The sequence below is a fragment of the Ammodytes marinus genome (genome assembly GCF_949987685.1).
Source record: "Ammodytes marinus genome assembly, chromosome: 22".
NCBI classification, from domain to species: Eukaryota; Metazoa; Chordata; class Actinopteri; order Uranoscopiformes; family Ammodytidae; genus Ammodytes; species Ammodytes marinus.
Window position 1 is genome coordinate 8,206,199 of NC_137226.1, and position 19,892 is coordinate 8,226,090.

At 40.8% G+C, this 19,892-nt stretch overlaps 1 protein-coding gene across 1 annotated transcript in view; it reads right to left on the reverse strand.

Moving 5' to 3' along the window:
- snd1 (staphylococcal nuclease and tudor domain containing 1) overlaps positions 1-19,892 on the reverse strand; it is a 176,005-nt gene that overhangs the window by 12,635 nt on the left and 143,478 nt on the right. The window contains exons 19-22 of the mRNA XM_080050907.1: positions 10,276-10,399; positions 8,645-8,714; positions 6,110-6,223; positions 2,254-2,457 (exon numbers count right to left, since the gene is read on the reverse strand). Of these exons, the coding sequence (XP_079907033.1) occupies positions 2,254-2,457; positions 6,110-6,223; positions 8,645-8,714; positions 10,276-10,399 (512 nt within the window). The remainder of the gene's footprint in view (positions 1-2,253; positions 2,458-6,109; positions 6,224-8,644; positions 8,715-10,275; positions 10,400-19,892) is intronic.

Sequence of the window (19,892 nt, forward strand, 5' to 3'; positions counted from 1 at the left end):
GTTCTTTAAATTGTCATCTTCCAATGCAGCATTAGAGTCAAAAAGCATTTTTCTTTTTTTAGGAATGGATAAATTGAAAGAATCACAATTTTGATTTGTTAGGGTAAAGATTTTCACTGTCTAGTATAAGGCTGCCATTTATCTAAATTACTTTTTCAAAATTCCAATTACAATTTTTTCGTTTTACAAATTGTTTTGTCTATAAAATATCAATATAGTTCAAATGTCTATTGTAATTACCAGTCCACGGCGTCAACTATACATATAAAAAAAAGTCTATCCTGTGAATTTAATATAATTTGGTTTTAGACCGTTGGTCAAGGAACAGCAAATTAAATTGAATTTGAAAAGCTGTAATGAGTTTTTTTTTTGACTGGACAAAGGACAGACAATTATTAAATTATCGACGGAGAGTGACAATAATTTTTGCTCTTAAACAGTTAAAAATTTCTAACGTTATCATGTCTAACAAAGCCTGTAAGACCAGAATAGGAAACATAAGCTACAAACAGCAGAATTGCAGTCAATCGAATAAACCCACACATTATATAAATCAGGAGCACATTTACACCATTTAGAGGTTTTGTGGCCTAATCACACTTCGGCTTGTTCAGCTTTGAGCTCGGAAGCAGAATTGATGGGTGGAATTATTAACAAGAAATGCTGTAGAGCTTACTTCAAACACTCACTTGTAAGCACATTGGCAGTACTGCTGATTGTTAAGCTTTCTCCAGATCAAAATATTTGTCTGTAGCCACAAGCCAGCAAGGAAGAGGCAAATGCTGGAGGCACAGTTGTAGAAGACTAAAGAGAAACCATTTGATCCAACACAACCTAAATCTATGCAGTCTATAAGCCTATTAGTTGTATGGCTTGAGGGTTTTAATCACTGTCCTTTTGTCTCCAGGGTCCATTACCCAGCGAGTGCATTATGGTCCTTAGCTACTCGCTGGGGGTCAGAGGTGGGAACACTTTTACAATGATGCACAGCCCTTTATTGACCGACCGTGAGGTGGGAAGTGCTTTTATCTTTCCTCTTTAGTGTCTACAAAAATGAGTTTCCATGTGTGAGTGAATTAAGTGTGAAAGAATATCTCTACAAATGCCTTCTTCCCACCAGGCTCCAATTGATACAAATGTACATTATGTTTATGAACAATTACACCAGTGGTTATATTTTTCCATTCCTTTGTGCCTTTCACTTTATGAAATACAAACGGCAGAGTGACTAATGTTGTGAGAGAGCAGTAATTGCAGCAGGAATAAATATCCTCAATTTTTCTTTATCTTTCACGTACAGAGTGGCTGGGAGTCTGCTGGGAGAATTAGCATAATGACTGGAAAGTAAAAATGAGAGACGCTTCATGCTTTGACAAAATGGCCGCCATCTGAGTCTGTGTGTAAGTCAGTATATTTTAAGTGGTTGTGGATTGATAAGTGAGGAGCTGCTTGTACCACAGTGTTCACATTACACAACAGGCTATTAGTGTAATACTAGCCAACATTTATTTAAAAATAAATCTATACATCTATAGTATGACAAACGGATGGAAATGAGTGGGTATATGCATACTAGCTCGGAAATGTGGTAATTATTGGACTGCTGTCAAAAAGCCATAGGCAACATACGGACCTTTCAACATTAAATAATGCACAAGGGGCCTGTTAGCAAATGAGAATGCTTAACATTGACTGAGTGCTTAAAGTTAAGTAGCACCCGCTGCTACCATACGATCAACGATCGTATGGTAGCATCGATGCCGTTGTCCATTTATAACAGTGGCGGAACAACTATTGATCCTACAAGAGCTACTGAAAGAATAACGTTGAGAAAAAACAAGTCATATTTAGAAATATGGATAGTCTTGTTTGCTGTTTGGAATAGACAAAGACCAGTCAGAGTTGGGCTGGAAAATCAATTGAATCTGTAACTGGCCTGTTCACATCTCTCCCTAAGTGTAAACAACAAATCACTATCAGTAAGCATTGTTTTCTAAGTGAGGATTCACACCTAACAGAGAGTCGAATGTGCATTGTCCACAGTTTGGGGGTACATAATTAAAGCCCCCGTGAGACGAGACATTAAGAGAAAGGGACTGGTTGCCTTAAATTAAAAACACAACCAATCCAGTTAGGGAAGGAACCAGCAAAAAGAGCCTTCCAAAGGTGAATTGAAGACTTTAAATTTTCTTTATCTAACCCCTGCCCTCCCATCACCAACTGTATATCCATCCTCTTTATCTTAACACTTACTATTTTATGCAGGTACTTCTCCTTGCGGACGTCCACCATGACCAAGCCCTCTTTGACCAGGCCAAGGCCCACGTCGTCCTTGGTGTCCCCAAACTGTATTGTGACATGTGAGCAGGAAGCGCCCGCATACTCCACATTCAACAGGCACTGGGTATTGTGGATGTCCCGCACAATGCAATCGACCACGTCCGCACGGGCATCATCCTGGAGAAGAACAAGAAGAAAGTAGGTAAGAGAAGAGAGGGGGGATGGGAGGATGACAGGAAATGGAGCAGTAATGGATGGTGGGATCGAAACAGGAAAAAAAAAAATGGAGGAGATAATGAAAGAAGAAGAAGGAAAACAGAGAGGTGAAAGGGGTAATTAGTATGTTATCACTGATGGCTCCTCAACAGATATGCATATATATATATATATATATATATATATATGCATATATATATATGCATATATATATATATATATATATATATACACATATATGCATATATATATATATATATATATGCATATATATATATATATACACACACACACACACACACACACACACACACACACACACACACACACACACACACACACACACACACACACTTATATGCTAAGCAGAGTTTTTGAAGAAAGTGGTCACGTAAATCAGAATACACACAAATCGATTACAATAACATGATCAACAGTCACACAGTTATAAGTCCATTGTGTTGCTCAGCAACCCACTTCAACAAATAGTTTGGCTGAAGCATCTTATGGTCCAACTCTGACGCACCCTGTTCATATTCCTCCTCATCATGTCCCTTTCTGCTAGTTTCTCAGTTAGTTACAAAACTCTTCTATTCCTAACCTTCAACACTGTGAAAGGCCAGCATTTGATTGAACACATAGTGGGGATAGGGGTGGAATGCAATCCTGACCTAGTGTCCTCCAGCAGTACCAGCAAAAACGAGAAAAAGGTTTCCGAGGCGGGAAGACTAAACAAAAATAAAATAAAAAAAAAATCAGTCCCTGGCCATCGTCCCTCCTTTCCCTACTACACCATCCATCTCTTTGCTTCCCTTCTTTCTCGCCCTGGTCTCTGTCTCCATGGCAACCCCCTTCGAGCTAGCTGCCCTTGGGTATGTGCGTGTCTGCTGTATGTGTGTGCGAGCATGTGTGGGCAGGGAAGCTTGTTCAAGGCACAAAACTAAGGGCTTTTTATGTCCCCGATCTCCCCCTGGTCAACTTGTCACTGGCATTGCAGGGGAGCTGAGGGCGAGAGAGAGGGCGAGAGAGAGAGAGAGAGAGCAAGAGAGAGCGAGAGAGAGGGGCAGAGGAAGGGTTAGTGTGTGACAGAGGACAGATAAGAAGCGCAGTGAGAGTGTATTAGAGAACAAGAATACTTTGACACTCGTGAGGGGGGTGATACAAAATTAATGAGAGCCTTCTAATGACCCTCTCTTGTCCTCCATATGTGCAGAACAGAACCTGCTTAAAATATAAACATTTCACTTTCTTTAAAATCAATATCATTTGTTTTGCAGATGGGTATTACTCAAGTTTATGGATCAGGTTCAGGTTTGAAACAATACATTTGTTTAAGTCCCTTTTTTTGAGGACTTGTGAAAAAATAATCCATTAACTGTACGAGCCATACTTCCATTTTAATAATTTATTTAATCTGACCAACGATTAATTGCAGCCATTCGTTAAGTCATGTTTTAGACAAACTACATGTAATGGGACACATAATATATTAATACGTTTAAGAAATAACTAATATTACTCTTGCTGCCGGCTCTTTTTTTATATTTTTTTATACACATGACTGTTAATGAGAAAAGGTAGAAGTAGTGCATCAAAATGAATGCAAGTGGGTACAAATAAATAGTTTTCTCTTTTAGAATTAAGGTGCACTCGTGACACAAACCACTTTCTATAATTAACAGACATATTAAAGAGGTGGCAGTATGTGCTGAGTGCAGGCAGCTGCGAGTTCACAACAGAAACTTTAGGCAAGTTACAAGAGCCCATTTCAGGTAAGAGAGCTTTTCCAACAAAAAAGCTAAACATTAAGGGTAAAACCTCTTTTTTGAAGACATTGTCACTTTGGAAAGCGCACAATTTTAAGACTGATGATGAAGCGACATAGCTTTTGAAGACAGACATTTTGTGCCGGGCATCAGGTGGCAGGTTGCCAGAGAAAGGCAACAAGCGTTCCTATGCGCAGTACAAGCGGGGCGCCGTGCTGTCAATGAGTGACACAGTAAGAGGTCTTCAGATAAAGCTGACGGAAAACACATGAAAGGGAAACCAAGGGAAAATAGAGCAGGAAAAGGGTTAGACAGATGCAGATTGACAGAGAAAAAGAGAGAATGAATGTAAGACGCGTGTCAGTTTCCAACAAGTGTTAAAGCTTTGTGTGTGTGTGTGTGTGTCTGGGGGCTGTAAAGTGTAGGTGATGCCTTTGTCCCCCTGGTTGGATCAACAGATGGGCCACTTCACCCTTCAGGAGACACTGACTCAGGAGACAGGTGACAGCTTGTGTGCAGGCACCACCACTTGACACACGCGCACACACACACACACACACACACACACACACACACACACACACACACACACACACACACACACACACACACACACACACACACACACACACACACACACACACACACACACACACACACACACACACACACAGCTCTCATTGTGCAAAGCTTTATACACATGTTCAATACGAGACTCATGGGCGTATATTTTGTTGAAAAATATCAAACATAAAGCTGTATATATATATACAGTCACTATTTTTTATTTAATAAGAATAGTCTTGATAATCCAAAATAGAAGCACACAAAGAATGGCCATTGTAGTTCACATTATTTTCTACATACAATTACAAACATGCAGCTCTTTGCTGTATCTAGGCTAAGCACAATACCCTTTAAACTAACCCACTTTCAAATGCAGACTAATGCACGCACCCAATTAAAGATGGGGCTTAGCGCTGTGCCAATCAGGCACATACCAAAACAAAACATGGTTTTAATCTGCACAAACTATTCCGGAAGCAGCTGGCTCAGGAGGCTTCCAACGAATTGACCCCATGACACACAGAGAAACACAGTCACTCACACACGTAGAGACAAACACACACAAGTGGTCACTGGAGGCTGAGTAAACACAGTTGGATGTCAACAAGAAGATTAGGGCAGCAGAATAAAACTGTAACTGCTGCTCGGCTATCAGATGGACATTTATATGCACAGACACATGCAAATAAAGTGCCTGGGTGGTTGTATCTAGCTATAGGATGTGTATGTGGATGATAAAATATCTTCTAACGATCTGCTACATATACGTACTGGGTGTGTGTGGAGAAAAAATCTGGTGTTAATACACAGCCTAGGCTCTGTAAACAGTCATGTTGCTAGCTATGGTGGTCCCCCATTGTTTACATACCCTACAAACAAGATATTTTTTTAGTATTTAACAAGTTTCACCAAGCATTCTCCAGAATCGCTGACTCCACCTTTAATCCCTATTTTTTTTTCAACAAAGTAAATCAATATCTTAATGTTCATCATTGCTCTGTCTTGCTTTATTAAACATGCATTTATGTATGAGCATCATTTTCCACCATCGAGCACTTGCTTGGAATGCAAACTCGACCTTGTCTGTCAGTTACAGACTTATCACCTCGAGCGATAAGTGAAACTCAAACAGTTTTCGTGTCCTGCCAGAAAAAGTCAACTTTCAAACGCTGGCAGAAAAATGAAAGCGAAGAGGTTGATATCTCAAAGTTAATTTTGAAGCTTTCAAGCTGCGACACATATCTCTAGTCTGCGCGCGTGCTGGCCCTGTGTGCACTTACATCTTGTGGGACCTGGATGAAGGCTAAGGCATACTCGGTGGCCTGTGCTGCCAAGGTCCTGGTGCTGAAGGCAGGGGGCATGACAGCCAAACGAGTGGACGACACAACTTCTCTCTGGAGGGAGGATAGACAGAGGACAGAATTCAGAAATAAACAGAGCGTTTTTCATCAGATTAGAAAAGGTACATTGAGTTTAGACAACTTTATTGAACCCAAGAAGGGCAATTCATTTGCAGTTTACCCAGCATCCACGATCACACAAACGACATCCACAATGTAATATGTCAAAAGACAAACAGTCGGCAAAAGACAGAAAGGTCAAATAAACAGCCATAAAATTAACAAAATAAATAGCGATAAAATAGATAATAAATAGACATTGTTACATGTATAATCATGTTAAGTTACTGTTAAAAACGTTTTAGAAAGTTATAAATACTAAGCCATAATACTTTTTGTGTAAAGTCAGTCTAGTCTGGGTTTAGGGTCCAACAGAGTTACTCTCTTGGATAATGATTTTGAGGGTTTTGTAAAGACAACAATAAGTGGAGCGCATGTTTATGATGCAGACTTTGTCTAAGCAAACATGACATCCATCTCCTGCTAGCACGGCACTAAAGGAAGCCAACAGAGATGTGGGGAGACATGTCGGCTTGTTCAGTGATGATGAAGATACATAAAACAAACATGTAACAAGGTTGTTGAAAGCTTGTGATGTAAGTGTACTCTCGGAATGTTTGACATCGCGGGGTGCCTGTCTCATCAAATGCCTCAGCAAGCGAAGGACATTCTCAAGCAAAGCACTGCACTTCTGTAAATTCATCATGTACCCTACAATGCGTTCCTATCTTCCCTTGATTCTAAATCAATTCTGAAATACATGTCACTTCAACAATGATAGTTTACAACTGTGAAAGAAGGACAGATGCCATTGTAGGTTAAGGACTGCGTGCTTGTCGTTTTAACAATCAGTTTAAAGCTGCCTCTACAGCAGTACTGAGGGCCCATTCACTAAGCTCCATCTGGTCTCTAGCTCGGTTACAAGCTAGGAGTGAAGGCGACAATCAATGTCAAGTTGATCGTCAGACACTTGTTAGATTTGAAAAAAAATCAGTCAGTAGGAAAAGCCAAAACTACTTTCCAGTGTGCATTTGGATATGGTTATGAGTGAATGGTTTTATTGCTTCGTATCCATTTTAGGAAAACAATGTTACATTTTCTAAAAGTGCTTGAGACAATAACGCAGGTTTAAATATGCAATGATTATAGTTGTTACAGTCGTTATCTTTGCAGAATCACAAACAACGATAAAACACCTGAATTTTGGATCCACAGAACAGTGCAGTAGTGCCATTAGTTCTGATTGCATGTCCAGCACTCTAGTTAGATTCGGTTCCCAAATTGAAACACAAAGCACATAATAAAATGAGTACCACATTTCACTGATATGAAGTGATTAAGTGATCACCATAGGCTGTCTAAAAGGAAACGTGCTAATGAAAAGTCAGACAAAGACACAGCCGTTAGAAGTGGGGAATTAATTTAATGACCCCCATATCTTAGGTTAATGTGTTCATTGGACTGTACAGTCTAGACAGACAATACCCTGAGCATTTATGGATTAGAACGTTGAGATTTATCAATGGTACATTAGATTTTGACAGCACTGTAAATGTAGGCTTTAAAAATGAAAGACAATAGGGGATCTGCTGTGATTGCTTATGATCACATAATTCATGTGCTGACCTGTACCCGAGACAGAGGGCAATATAACAAACTAATAGCTCATGACACAAGCATGAAATCCTAGATTCGGAATGAGTCAACCTGAAAGGACCCAAAACTACAGAGGAGATATCACCTCCACTTTTTTTTTATAAGCCAGGTCGACCTCGGAGAATCACACTTTCAGCAACATGCCAGGACGCATCGCGTCTGGCAGCAAAACCTCGAGCTGTCCCCCACTCTGAGGTCAGTCACACACTGTGCCGTTGCGCTGCATCATGGGAAATCTCCCGCAGGCCGGGGTTGACTGCACGAGCCACACAGTGATGCAAGTATGTGTATGCACGTGGCATGGATAGTAGGAACACACACAATAATGCGTTCAAAAGGATGTTGTGCCTTCGTCATCACAGAGAAAATAAGAGAAAGGATATCCGGAGACAAAATAGGGAGGGGGTAGGGAGGGTTTGTGTGTATGTCTGCTTTTATCATTGTTATGAAAAGGGAAAAGTACAAAACACTCAGTGGCACTCTTTGCTTCGGTCAGGAACAAACAAGGGAAAACAAACAAGCCTGCATCATATTTTTCCAAAATACTCAAGCTGAGAGGATACATGAAGGATGTTAAGTTGCTTTGAATGTTGAAATAAGCAAACAACTGCTGTTGGAATAGAAGAAAGAAATAGATAAAAATGTACTCATCCAAAAACAAATGTATTTGGTTTTAGAGCCCCAACAAAATAATTAATGGTGACAATACAACATTCAACATTTTAAACACATCATAGTCATGGTCACTCAGTTACTCACGTTGCCATAGTCGATGTAGAAGACATGAACCTTTGCTGGCGACTCAACTTTCTCCACTCTGGCTCTGTACCTGCAACAACAAAAGAATAATTTTGAGAGAGAGAGAGAGAGCGAGAGAGAGCGAGAGAGAGAGAATAAAAAAAGAGAGGAAGAGAGGGCACAAGAGGAAAGGGAGATGAGTAAATGATTCCGTGCTTATTTCCCTGGGGTGAAGGTGTTGCAGGATCTGTCTGTTGTGATCGGGGGAGTGAGGGGGGACAGAGGGGATCTATCAGGACGTGGTGGCAGGGCTGCGAAAATTGCACAGAGGCCTCTTTGCAATAAAGGAAAGCTATTTTTGCCTTGTAGCAAATACCTTTAGTGTATTAAGGCTAATCACAAAAGAAAAACAGCAGTTTTACTTTGTAAAGCTTGATTTTTCCGGCACAATTTAAGCTTTACATTACAACTAAGACATAAAGCTCAGTGATAAACATGAAGAGTGTCTCTTCATCTGACCATCACTTGTCGGACACTGAACTCTGATAAAACAAATGAGAACAGGGGAAGACAAATTGGCTGAGCACCAAGGAGAGGCAGAAGAAAGCCAAGTTATTTGGTGAGAGACAAGAGAACAACGTTAATGCCTAATATGCGATTAACAGGAAGACATAAAGGACAGGAATAAGCTCTACTGTAGAGTCACAGTGTGAGTGACTGATGAACAGAGTTTTTTTTCCTTTCTGACGATGGTGTTCTAAGAGGCGTTGAAAGGCAACGAATAACTAATTAGCCTCCTAATGAAACAAGCCGACATTTTACATGCATCACAGAATACAAAGATATGGACGCAGAACAATGCGTACATGAACATAATTAGCTCGCTGAATAATATGACTGGTAAAAAAATCTCCGACGTCTGCCACTTGAAGGATTAATGTTATGTTTCTGAACTTAACAAGGCGGCAGACGTTTGCTCCACAAAAAAAAGGGAAAATAAATTGAAGGTTAACAACAGATGGCACTCATTGACTTTCATTGGTGACTGTTGCAATCAAAAATAACTTTAGTTTTGCCCTTTACAACCTGGAGAGGAAAGATGGAGGGAATAGAGGCGGAAAGAAAAAAAGAAAGAGCACCTGTGTCGGGGGAACATTTGTTTTTTTAATCAGTTGTGTGATCTTTTTTTCACAGTCACCCTCTTGACATAGACACTCTCTCTCCCTCCCTCGATCACTGTGACTTTAATCTGTCCCCGGGACCATCTGCAAACTTCCAGCATTCTGTGAGAAGACTAGATGAAGAGGTGTGCGTGAGTGTGAGTGCACGTGTGTGTGTGTGTGTGTGTCAAGCGACTGCTGATTAGAAGAGGCCAAAGCATTGGCACTGAGCTAATTACACCCTGTGGGTGTCTGCAGTTATTGCATCTCAGGCTTAAATAGATCGGAAGGGAAAATCAATTGGCAGGTATATTTGAGAAAACATGCAAAAATATACGTTTTGTTATAATGTAACATAAATCACTTGATTGCAAATAAACTTTCACTAGCTGTCACAAGAAAAGCTAAAGTTAAAGCTAAAAAGTTTATAAAGGGATTTAGTTAATTGTAAGTTTCAACGATATTATCACAAGTATCAATATGTCTGTTTACCATTCGTCATCAGCAAACTTGGCTATGCAGTAGTCCCCTCTGCGTGCAGCGTAGGAGCCTTCCACTGGTGGCTGGGCGGCGATCTCTGCTCTCATGGTCTCCATCAGACTCTCCAACTGACCTCCTTAAAAACACACAGACGTGAAGAGATGAGGACGAAGTTCAACTCACTTTTCCCGTGTGATCAGAGTTTTCGTTAATTTTCTTTTACTAAGCGATCTCCAGCAAACGTTTGTTTATGTTTATTATAACCACGGCAATACAGTATTTGACGCTCAACCTCTTAACTGGGTTAGGGTCCTAAGGCAGTGGTAGACAATGGACACATTTGTATCCAACCACTGCAGAGCTCCTAAATAAAGGCCTCAGTATAAACAAAATAAAGGCTCCAGCAACTTTGCAAAGTATGACTGAGTGCTTCTTATGCACAGACACACACTGAGGATTCTTCTCGAGGTTTATGCTTTTTGTAACTGAATGGGAGTGTGTCCCGTAATCATGTTCCTTCCTTTTGTTCTGCATAATTAAGATGAATTACTCAATTGCACTGCTACAGCCTGGTTTATAATGAAACACCTAGGTTTCAGTTCAATTGCATAACTGCCTTAGAGAAAGTACGTCCACCCTTGATTCCTATGAACACATAAATCATACAAATGCTTCTTGGTAGAGCACACAACTCCTCATAAAAACTTGAATGGAAAATAATAATTAAAAAACTGGGTTTTCCTAAATACTTGAACACTGGTACTTCAACAACCCATTAGAACCAAATCTGCTAACCCCAAACTGCCATTTAAAGAATGAGACCAAAACTCAAAAGGAAAATATATATTTACATTTTTTCTACTGTCTGCCCATTTGCACCATGCTGCTTTGACCCTGTTTGAGAAATCCAGCTTTGAGTTAAGTGAGCCGGCTCTTGAAATGGGCCTTCATGGTCTATCAAGCCAGTATATCATGCACAGCAGACCTATTATGGTGGATTCATGGCAAGAATGTGGCGGTCGATATGGTGGGAGTTTGAGAAGTCACACAGTGAGTCAGTGCTCCATGGATTCAATAACTACGGTAAGTGGAAGCCTGATTTGCACCAATCAGTTGCAATTGGGGAATTGATTTCGAGTGTCATAAAGTATGCATTTCCTAGAGGGCCACGTATTGCTGTTTGTGTCATATGTACAGTATATTTGTTTGTTTATGTCAACACATGTTTATACACACACACACGTGTCTAAAAGTGTACAGGAGTGGCTGTGTGTGTTTGTGTGTCGTTTTGTGGGGCGTATGAAGTGTTCAGATGCAATTACAGCAGCTAGTAGTGTAAAGTGGCCAACATAATATTCCACTGTGGTATTTTTAGAGGCCATTGTCACTGATCTACGACCCGGGAAGAGGTTTTGTGGGTAAGACACGGTCGTCATTTATAAAGCATGTTTAAACTTGCACTCATACAATGGGAGAGTACATAAAGCCAAAATAATATCTTATCAGATATCAATGACCAATATTTGTGATGGAGAAAAGAGATGTTTCCCTAAAGAATGTGAGGCAGATCCACCCCAGACACAGAAGCAACCTGCCAACTATATTTATATCTGGATAAATGCAAAGAAAACATGGACCTTAAGACAGTCGAGTAAATAATGTCTAGGTACAATATGAATTTGAAACAAATAAATCCTCAGCTGAACAGTAGACTATACCTAGGATTTTAGTACATGCACAGGGAAAACTGAGCTCTAAAACTGCAGTATGTCCTCTCACTGTCCCATCAGTCCAAATGCTCAGCCTAGAAGGAAACTGTTTATGTATAATCTATACACTTCGACCATGACCATCTGCTTGTAAACCTGGGTTTTACAGTAACCAGGTTATTGCGGATCAGGTAAATGCATTGTCTGATTTCTCCCACTAACCTGGTTTCTTGAATACACTTCAAATCAGTAAGGGTTTTTTTGTCCGTGTGCAAAATATAATTAGGCTACTAAATCAGTAAGGTTTTTTTTGTCCGTGTGCAAAATATAATTAGGCTACTAAGTTTTGCTTACTATGCATGTTGGTGCATACAAGAGCTTGGCAGCCAGGCATTGGAGCACCACAGCCTCTCTGCTAAATACACACCTTATTTTACTCCTTTACTGCTGTGGTGAAATGCAATGTACACCTCACATTATTTATGGTGGACAACTACAAGATATAAACGGCATTTCTTTGCAGAGTGTGAATGACGAGCTTGGAGCCGAGTTTGATTGTGTAGGGGGTCAGGGCAGGAGGAGTGGGCTGTCCAAACACCTCATTGGCCACCCACTGCTCCACCAACTGCTGATGAATGCAGTGAGGGGAATGGGAGTATAAATACACACAGGCGCGCACACCAAGACCAAAGATCTTTAGCATTTTGTAGAGAAAGCGATTAAAAAAAATAAAAAATAAAATCGAATTAATTGGTTAACGAATCCCTTACCACATATGAACAACCAAGCACACACAGAAGTGGCGTGGTGACTTCAGTATGATGCAACTTTGCCACAGCGGCTTGGTGCAGATTGACTGAATATTACTGGGCTTTAGCGGCCAGTCACAGTCAGCCAACTCCTTGATTTATTAATCTAATTTAATTGAATCTATTTTTTAGTAAGTGTGTTGCCTTCCCTCCTTCTCAGAGTGCATCAGTGTGTATTTACACACCGACTTATATATTAGTTTCCGTTCCGGGGCCATGTTCCACTTTGGTTCCAGAGAGAACTGAATAAATGACACATGAACTTCAAGAGGTTTCTACCGGCTATGTGAGTGTATATATTTTTTTTTTCACAGGCGATGCCTTAATGGATGGAGCCTCTTATCCCAACCTTATTAAAAATGCTTTATTCATGAAAATGGTAAATTGACAGTATGAGGGTACAGCTCCAATATAGGAAACGTTAAAAGACGAAAAAAATACATAAATAGTAGAGTGCCATGACTAGCTGATATGATTACCAAAACTTGTCAAATTCTGGCAGTCAAGCATAAATGGCTCGACTATCTAGCATAGAAGTGACCTTCACACTTTATTGACTTTTAATTTTTTGCTCAACATTTATGTACAGTTTAAACAATGTCCATAGAAACCTGTTAAGTAGTGTACGCCATGTTAGTTTTTTATTTTATCTTTTCAGTTATGTGTTCTAAAAAAAAGACAGGCAGTCCTTTCCTTGCATAGATCATATAGTCTGCTACAATTTGATTCACACGTGGCTTTGATTGACATGTACAAACGTAGCAAGTCATGCTTTTTCCTACTTGCACCAAGTGCTGTTACAAGGTTTGTACAATGGATTTACATGAATGATCCTGTTTGTTCATTTTTTATATACACAAAAATAAAGCCCCCTACCGTGCAGTATGTTATAAGTGGATTCATGATTAAAACTATTTACAATAAAAGTAAATCAGTTTTTTTCTTCAGTTTAAGTGAACATTCAATGCATTAACTCCTGGTGCTGCTTTTATTGTAGACATCTATTTTTTGGAACTCTGGAGAATCATTGATACAAGTTAGAATATAATACATCCTTGTATACCAGATACCGTCCTTGCAACACAATACCAGCCTTAGTCCCTTCTCGTCTTATACAGGATCCCCATAGAGTTATAAAGATACACCTTCTAATTCATCCCTGTGTGCTCTTTGGCACTTAATAGCATGCATGTTCTCATTTGCAAGTATCTGATTAAGTATGCAGCGTGTGTCGCACACATAATTATTATTCTCTGTTGGGATTTACAGGTCCAATTAGGTTCAGAAGGCTTCCTGGGCAAAGGTGAAATGGCAGGTATTAAGTCAAGGTGAGTGCTTGTCAACAGAGAGGCACGGTGAAAAAATATTGATGTAAATGTGAATCATAAACACAGAAATGTGTACAAAATGCAATTGTGTGGAGTCAAATAGACGACCACAATGAAAGTGACGCGTGACAGAAAAAGTGAAATAAGCTTAAAAAATTGTGGAGTCAGTGATTCTTGAGAATAATGGTTGTCAAAACCACTTTTTGATAAATCAATGAATATCTCCTCACTAACCGCTAACTTTACGTACGTATCTGCTAAAATCCAGTGTTAATACACAGCCTATAGGCTCTGTAAACAGGTGTGTTGCTACTTGCTAGCTGCAATGGACACCTTTGTTTATATTCCCATTTACGGAGCCTTAGCTGTGTATTATCACCAGATGTTTCTCAGCAAACACACAGTACGAACAGCTAGCGGATCCTGAGGAAATATCCACTGATTTTGAGAGTGATTTTGACAACAAGCATTCTCCAGAATCTCTGACTCCATCTTTAAATGGTGCAGGCGAGCACAGAGAGAAAATCTATGCGCTCCAGGTCTTATGCGAGTGCTGTATCCCAAATAAATGAATGAAAGAATGTAAACATTGGGAAGGAAGTGCAGCAAGGATACTATGCAAAGAAAAGAGTCAGATTCCTATGTAATGTTGGCTTTACGTCAACTAAATATCTGCGTGCAGAAGGGGAAAGCCATGTCGAGCGTGAGTGCTCATTTTGTGTTGAAGGGAGAGCCAAAGCGATGATCCAAAAAAACAGCCAATCCACTGACTGTTTCTGACGCTGGCCAATTTCTCTCTGTCTTCATCTCTCTATTTCTCTGTTGTTTTTTTCTCCCTCGTTCTATAATTTGTTTATACACCATTATGGCTGCATCTGTTTGTAAATCATATATAATTACATTGTGAATGCTCAGTGCAGAGTGAGGGAGCGATTAGGCTTAAAAAACAAGAAAACAATGGAGAGGGAGGAAAGAGAGAGAGAGGAAAGAGACTGACAACAGTTTTACGGGATGGTTATGATCGTATTTGATTATATTGTGGTGCACGGTGTGTGAGCAGAGACAAGGGGGGGAAGAAAAGGCCAATGAAAACAGTGAATCATGTGCCCTTTTGCTATGCATCCCAAGGCCGTACTGAATTCTATTATGTTGTTTACGAAATCCATTAAATCACAGAAGGGTAAATAATCACAATATGACAGAGGTCAGGAGAGCAATGGTTGCTTATGAGAGCGTTTTCTAATTTCCTGGCTTATAAGAATAAAGGAATTGAGAGTCAAAGCAGAGTGCATCTATTAAAAAGGACACCTTCCGGTGAAACAAGAGGATCTGAAAACATAAACCTGGCTTCAACCCACTTTAATTTATGAAAGAGAAGGACACAACATCTAGAGGCATGAGACAATTAAACTGAAGCTGAACCACAAATAGTTTTTGCATCAACATTATTGCACATCTTGGAAACACTTCAGACAGAGCATTTTGCTTTGACTTGTCAAATACTGTGCAGACGCATAGATAGGGGCATCATCTACCATCGGAGAGATTCACAAGCTTTGTGCTTTTGCTCACCTATTAGTTTGTGAGGGACAGTGTTAAAAAATACATGAGGTTTGGCGGCCTTCATTCTCTGGGGTGGAGGAATAGCTGCATGTCAGGACATGCAAGCAGTACACTTCAAAAAGGTAAAAGGCCATGCTGACAAAACAACAAAAAACACAGGCTCAGTACAATACGTACTGGCTTAGGAGGCATCTATTTTTGTGTGTAGGCACTGGGCAAACACACAGAGCTGTTATGAGTCTAATGCCCCCTGTGGTTGGTCAACAAAGAACCGGGGCTCACCTGAGGGTATTTGTACACTTTCTGAGGCCACAGTGTGACAGGGAGGAGGCAAAGACAAGACAAAGGCCATTGACTCCCCTTCCTGAGTGATGTTTAAAGTGGTGTCAGCATCTGCTGAACGTTGAGGGAGGCCACTATAAAAAAAACAAATGATCCCCCTGCTTGACTAATGCTGCTCTACTCCACTGGAGAGGGATATGGATTATATCTCATACGCCCCCCCCCCCCCCCCCCCGGCCCACCAATTACCCCTTCCCATTCTATCCTTCCCGGCAGTCTGGAGCCTTTTACAGCAAATTACTGTTTCTGTAATTGGAAAAGCCATCACTGAAAATTCAAAACAGAAACTGCATCTGTGGCCTCCCCTTTTGTATCCACTCTCTCCTGTTCCTCCGCCACCTGTCGAGCCTCATTGACTACAGCTAATGCCGCTGTTTGGGTTGTAAGGAGTCCAAATATATTCATGTGCGACATTTGGGAAAAGAGGATCAGGGGGTGCACCCCATTTGGAACTTTAAGTAGCTCACCACTGTGAAAATTGTCATTCCGCCATTCAGCTTTAGGTAATAGACCAACAAGTTGACATTAGCGTAGCTCGTGCTCGCAAGCATAGGGAGCAATGCGGATGAAGATGCTTATTTTCCGCCTGAAAATCAAAAGCACCTCGCATCAAACCGACAGGTGAGCTGACCTTTTAGAAGCTAAGTTGCGTATCTGATTTAATAATGAATGCCTTGGGAGGGGCGAGATCATCTAGACAGGGTCTGACCTCTAAATATTGCATCAGAAGCAGGAAATTTGCAAAGTGAAAAACGGCAACATTGGCTGTACTGCAACTTTCACTCACCTGCTTGGTTGCCTTCTAGTTCACAGAAGGTATATGGGTAAATGCTGCACAACACGTCTGCACACATTTTAAATGAATACAACATGAGACAGAAAACAGAGGGATAAAAGGTGAAGCTGAGTAAATTCTTCACGGAAAGAAGTGCTTTTATTAAGACACAATGTACTCTAAGTGTGAACATTTCAACAAATTCAGTTTAGGCTGCATTTGAAATTAAAATGAATATGACATTATAAAGACATGCAGCTTAAGCTTTAAGATGATTGCATCCACATCGGAGGAACAGTATGTCAATTAAAGCCATTCTCCACTAATTTGATGGAGCCATTAAACTATTCAACATAATCATTAATACAATTGCCACATTTGGCACTTCGCTACATTTCCTTTGTCTTTTGTCTGAACTCCGAGTTCATTTATCCATTTTACAATTGGTTCCTTTGCTTGCTTCATTGTTTTAAATAGACTATTCAACAAACTGGCATGATTAAAAAAAAAAATTACTTTCTGAAATGCTTGTGAAAAAAAGTAATTTCATAACGCACTGGTGAATGAGTTAATTATCGCAACCCCTGACTTACTTTGGCTTGATGCCCACAGCAGCACAGAGAGATATTTCATCCAAAATGAAAAAAACAGTGCAGTGTAGGCTGTGTTACTACAACCATTTCTAAATGAGCAGCACCCTTTTTTTTATGAAGCTCTATTGTATAAAGTAATCTTCACTTGGCTGCTTTGATATGTCATCCAATTAGAAGGCCACTCACCCTGATCAATTTAAAATGCTACAGTAATTCCCATGTCCTCTTATTGAAATCATTACCCTGAATAGCATTGCTACTGACTGAGGCAAGTTGCCTCTGCTCAATATAAGAGTAGGACTCGAAAAGAAAGAAAAGACACTGATGCTGTGATATGCTGTAAGATGTTTGGTGCGAAAGATTATATCAAAAAGGACACCAACACATAGAGGGGAGAAATCAATAGGCCACAAGGGACTAACGACTAAAGAAAATAAGCCTATGCAAAAGATAAGATTGAAACATAACATTTCAAAGTAATGGAATTCAGTTTCAAAAGACAGCAACGGGCCTGGTTTGAAAGGTAGCCAAAGGGAGAACAGCTCTCTGCCTGCCTTGCTCCATCAGTAGCTGGGTCCAGCATCATTAGGTGATGAACAGATGCTTAGTGTAAAAGGTAGAAGTGTGAATAATGTGGACTGAGTGGCACCTGGTTGCGGGGGGAACGACTCTACTCATTATGAGTGCGTACCAGTGCCAGGAAACAAGCACTAGACAGGATGTACCGCCAACTGCACTGCAGCTGAGGCTTGGGCTAAATGTGTGTGTGTTTGGCGGTCGGGACCGGGCCTAGGAATGCAGTCCCACGGATGGGACAAGTGAGTCAGGTCCAAATCAGGGGCACGGCTGCTAGATAGGCAAATGACGCCCTGTAGGAATGTTGCCCAGTGATACAATGTGTAGGTCAGGAATCAAGATAACCCATTTAGCCTGTGACCCAATGTGTCAGAATGAAGTAATTAACTCATACACACGAGTCAGGTGAGTACAAAACATGCAAAACAGGTGTTAAGAGCAATCCTTTTACAAAAACATCATGCTGTCATATGGCAAGGCCCAATAGTAAATGACTCTATACTCTAGCTGTGTTTGCACTATATACTAATAGCACAGTACATACTGTACATACTAATACAGTATCTCACAAAAGTGAGTACACCCCTCACATTTCTTCAAATATTTCATTATATCTTTTCATGGGACAACACTGAAGAAATGACACTTTGATATAATGTAAAGTAGTCAGTGTACAGCTTATATAACAGTGTAAATGTACTGTACCCTCAAAATAACTCGACACACAGCCATTAATGTCTAAAGTGCTGGCAACAAAAGTGAGTACACCCCTAAGCGAAAATGTCCAAATTGGGCCCAAAATGTCAATATTTTGTGTTGCCACCGTTATTTTCCAGCACTGCCTTAACCCTCTTGGGCATGGAGATCACCAGAGCTTCACAGGTTGCCACTGGAATCCTCTTCCAGTCATTCATGACGACATCACGGAGCTGTTGGATATCAGAGACCTTGCGCTCCTCCATCTCCCGTTTTAAGAAGCCCCAAAGATGCTCAATAGGGTTTGGAGACATGTTTGGCCAGTCCATCACCTTTACCCTCAGCTTCTCTAGCAAGGCAGTGGTCATCTTGGAGGTGTGTTTGGGGTCGTTATCATGTTGCAATACTGCCCTGCGGCCCAGTTCACGAAAGGAGGGGATCATGCTCTGCTTCAGTATGTCACAGCATTTAATGAACTGTAGTTCCCCAGTGCTGGCAGCACTCATTTAGCCCCATACCATGACACTCCAACCACCATGCTTGACTATAGGCAAGACACACTTTTCTTTGTACTCCTCAGCTGGTTGCCGCCCCATACACTTAACACCATCTGAACCAAATAAGTTTATCTTAGTCTCATCAGACCACAGGAGATGGTTGCAGTAATCCATGTCCGTAGTCTGCTTTTCTTCAGCAAACTTTTTGTGGGGTTTCTTGTGCATCATCTTTAGAATAGGCTTCCTTCTGGGACAACAGCTATGCAGACCAGTATGATGCAGTGTGTGGCGTATAGTCTGAGCACTGACAGGCTGACCCCCCACCCCTTCAAGACCTGCAGCAATGCTGGCAGCACTCATACGTCAATTTTCCAAAGCCAACCTCTGGATATGACGCTGAGCATGTGCACTCAACCTTCGTAAACTGGGCTGCAGGGCAGTATTGCAAAATTATAATGACCCCAAACACACCTCCAGGACGACCACTGCCTTGCTAAAGAAGCTCAGGGTAAAGGTTATGGCCTGGCCAAGCATGTCTCCAGACCTAAACCCTATTGAGCATATTTGGGGCATCCTCAAACGGAAGGTGGAGGAGCGCAAAGTCTCTAATATCCACCAGCTCTGTGATGTCGTAATGAATGGGTGTTAGAGGATTCCAGTGGCATGTGAAGCTCTGGTGAACTCCATGCCCAAGAGGGTTAAGGCAGTGCTGGAAAATAATGGTGGCAACACAAAATATTG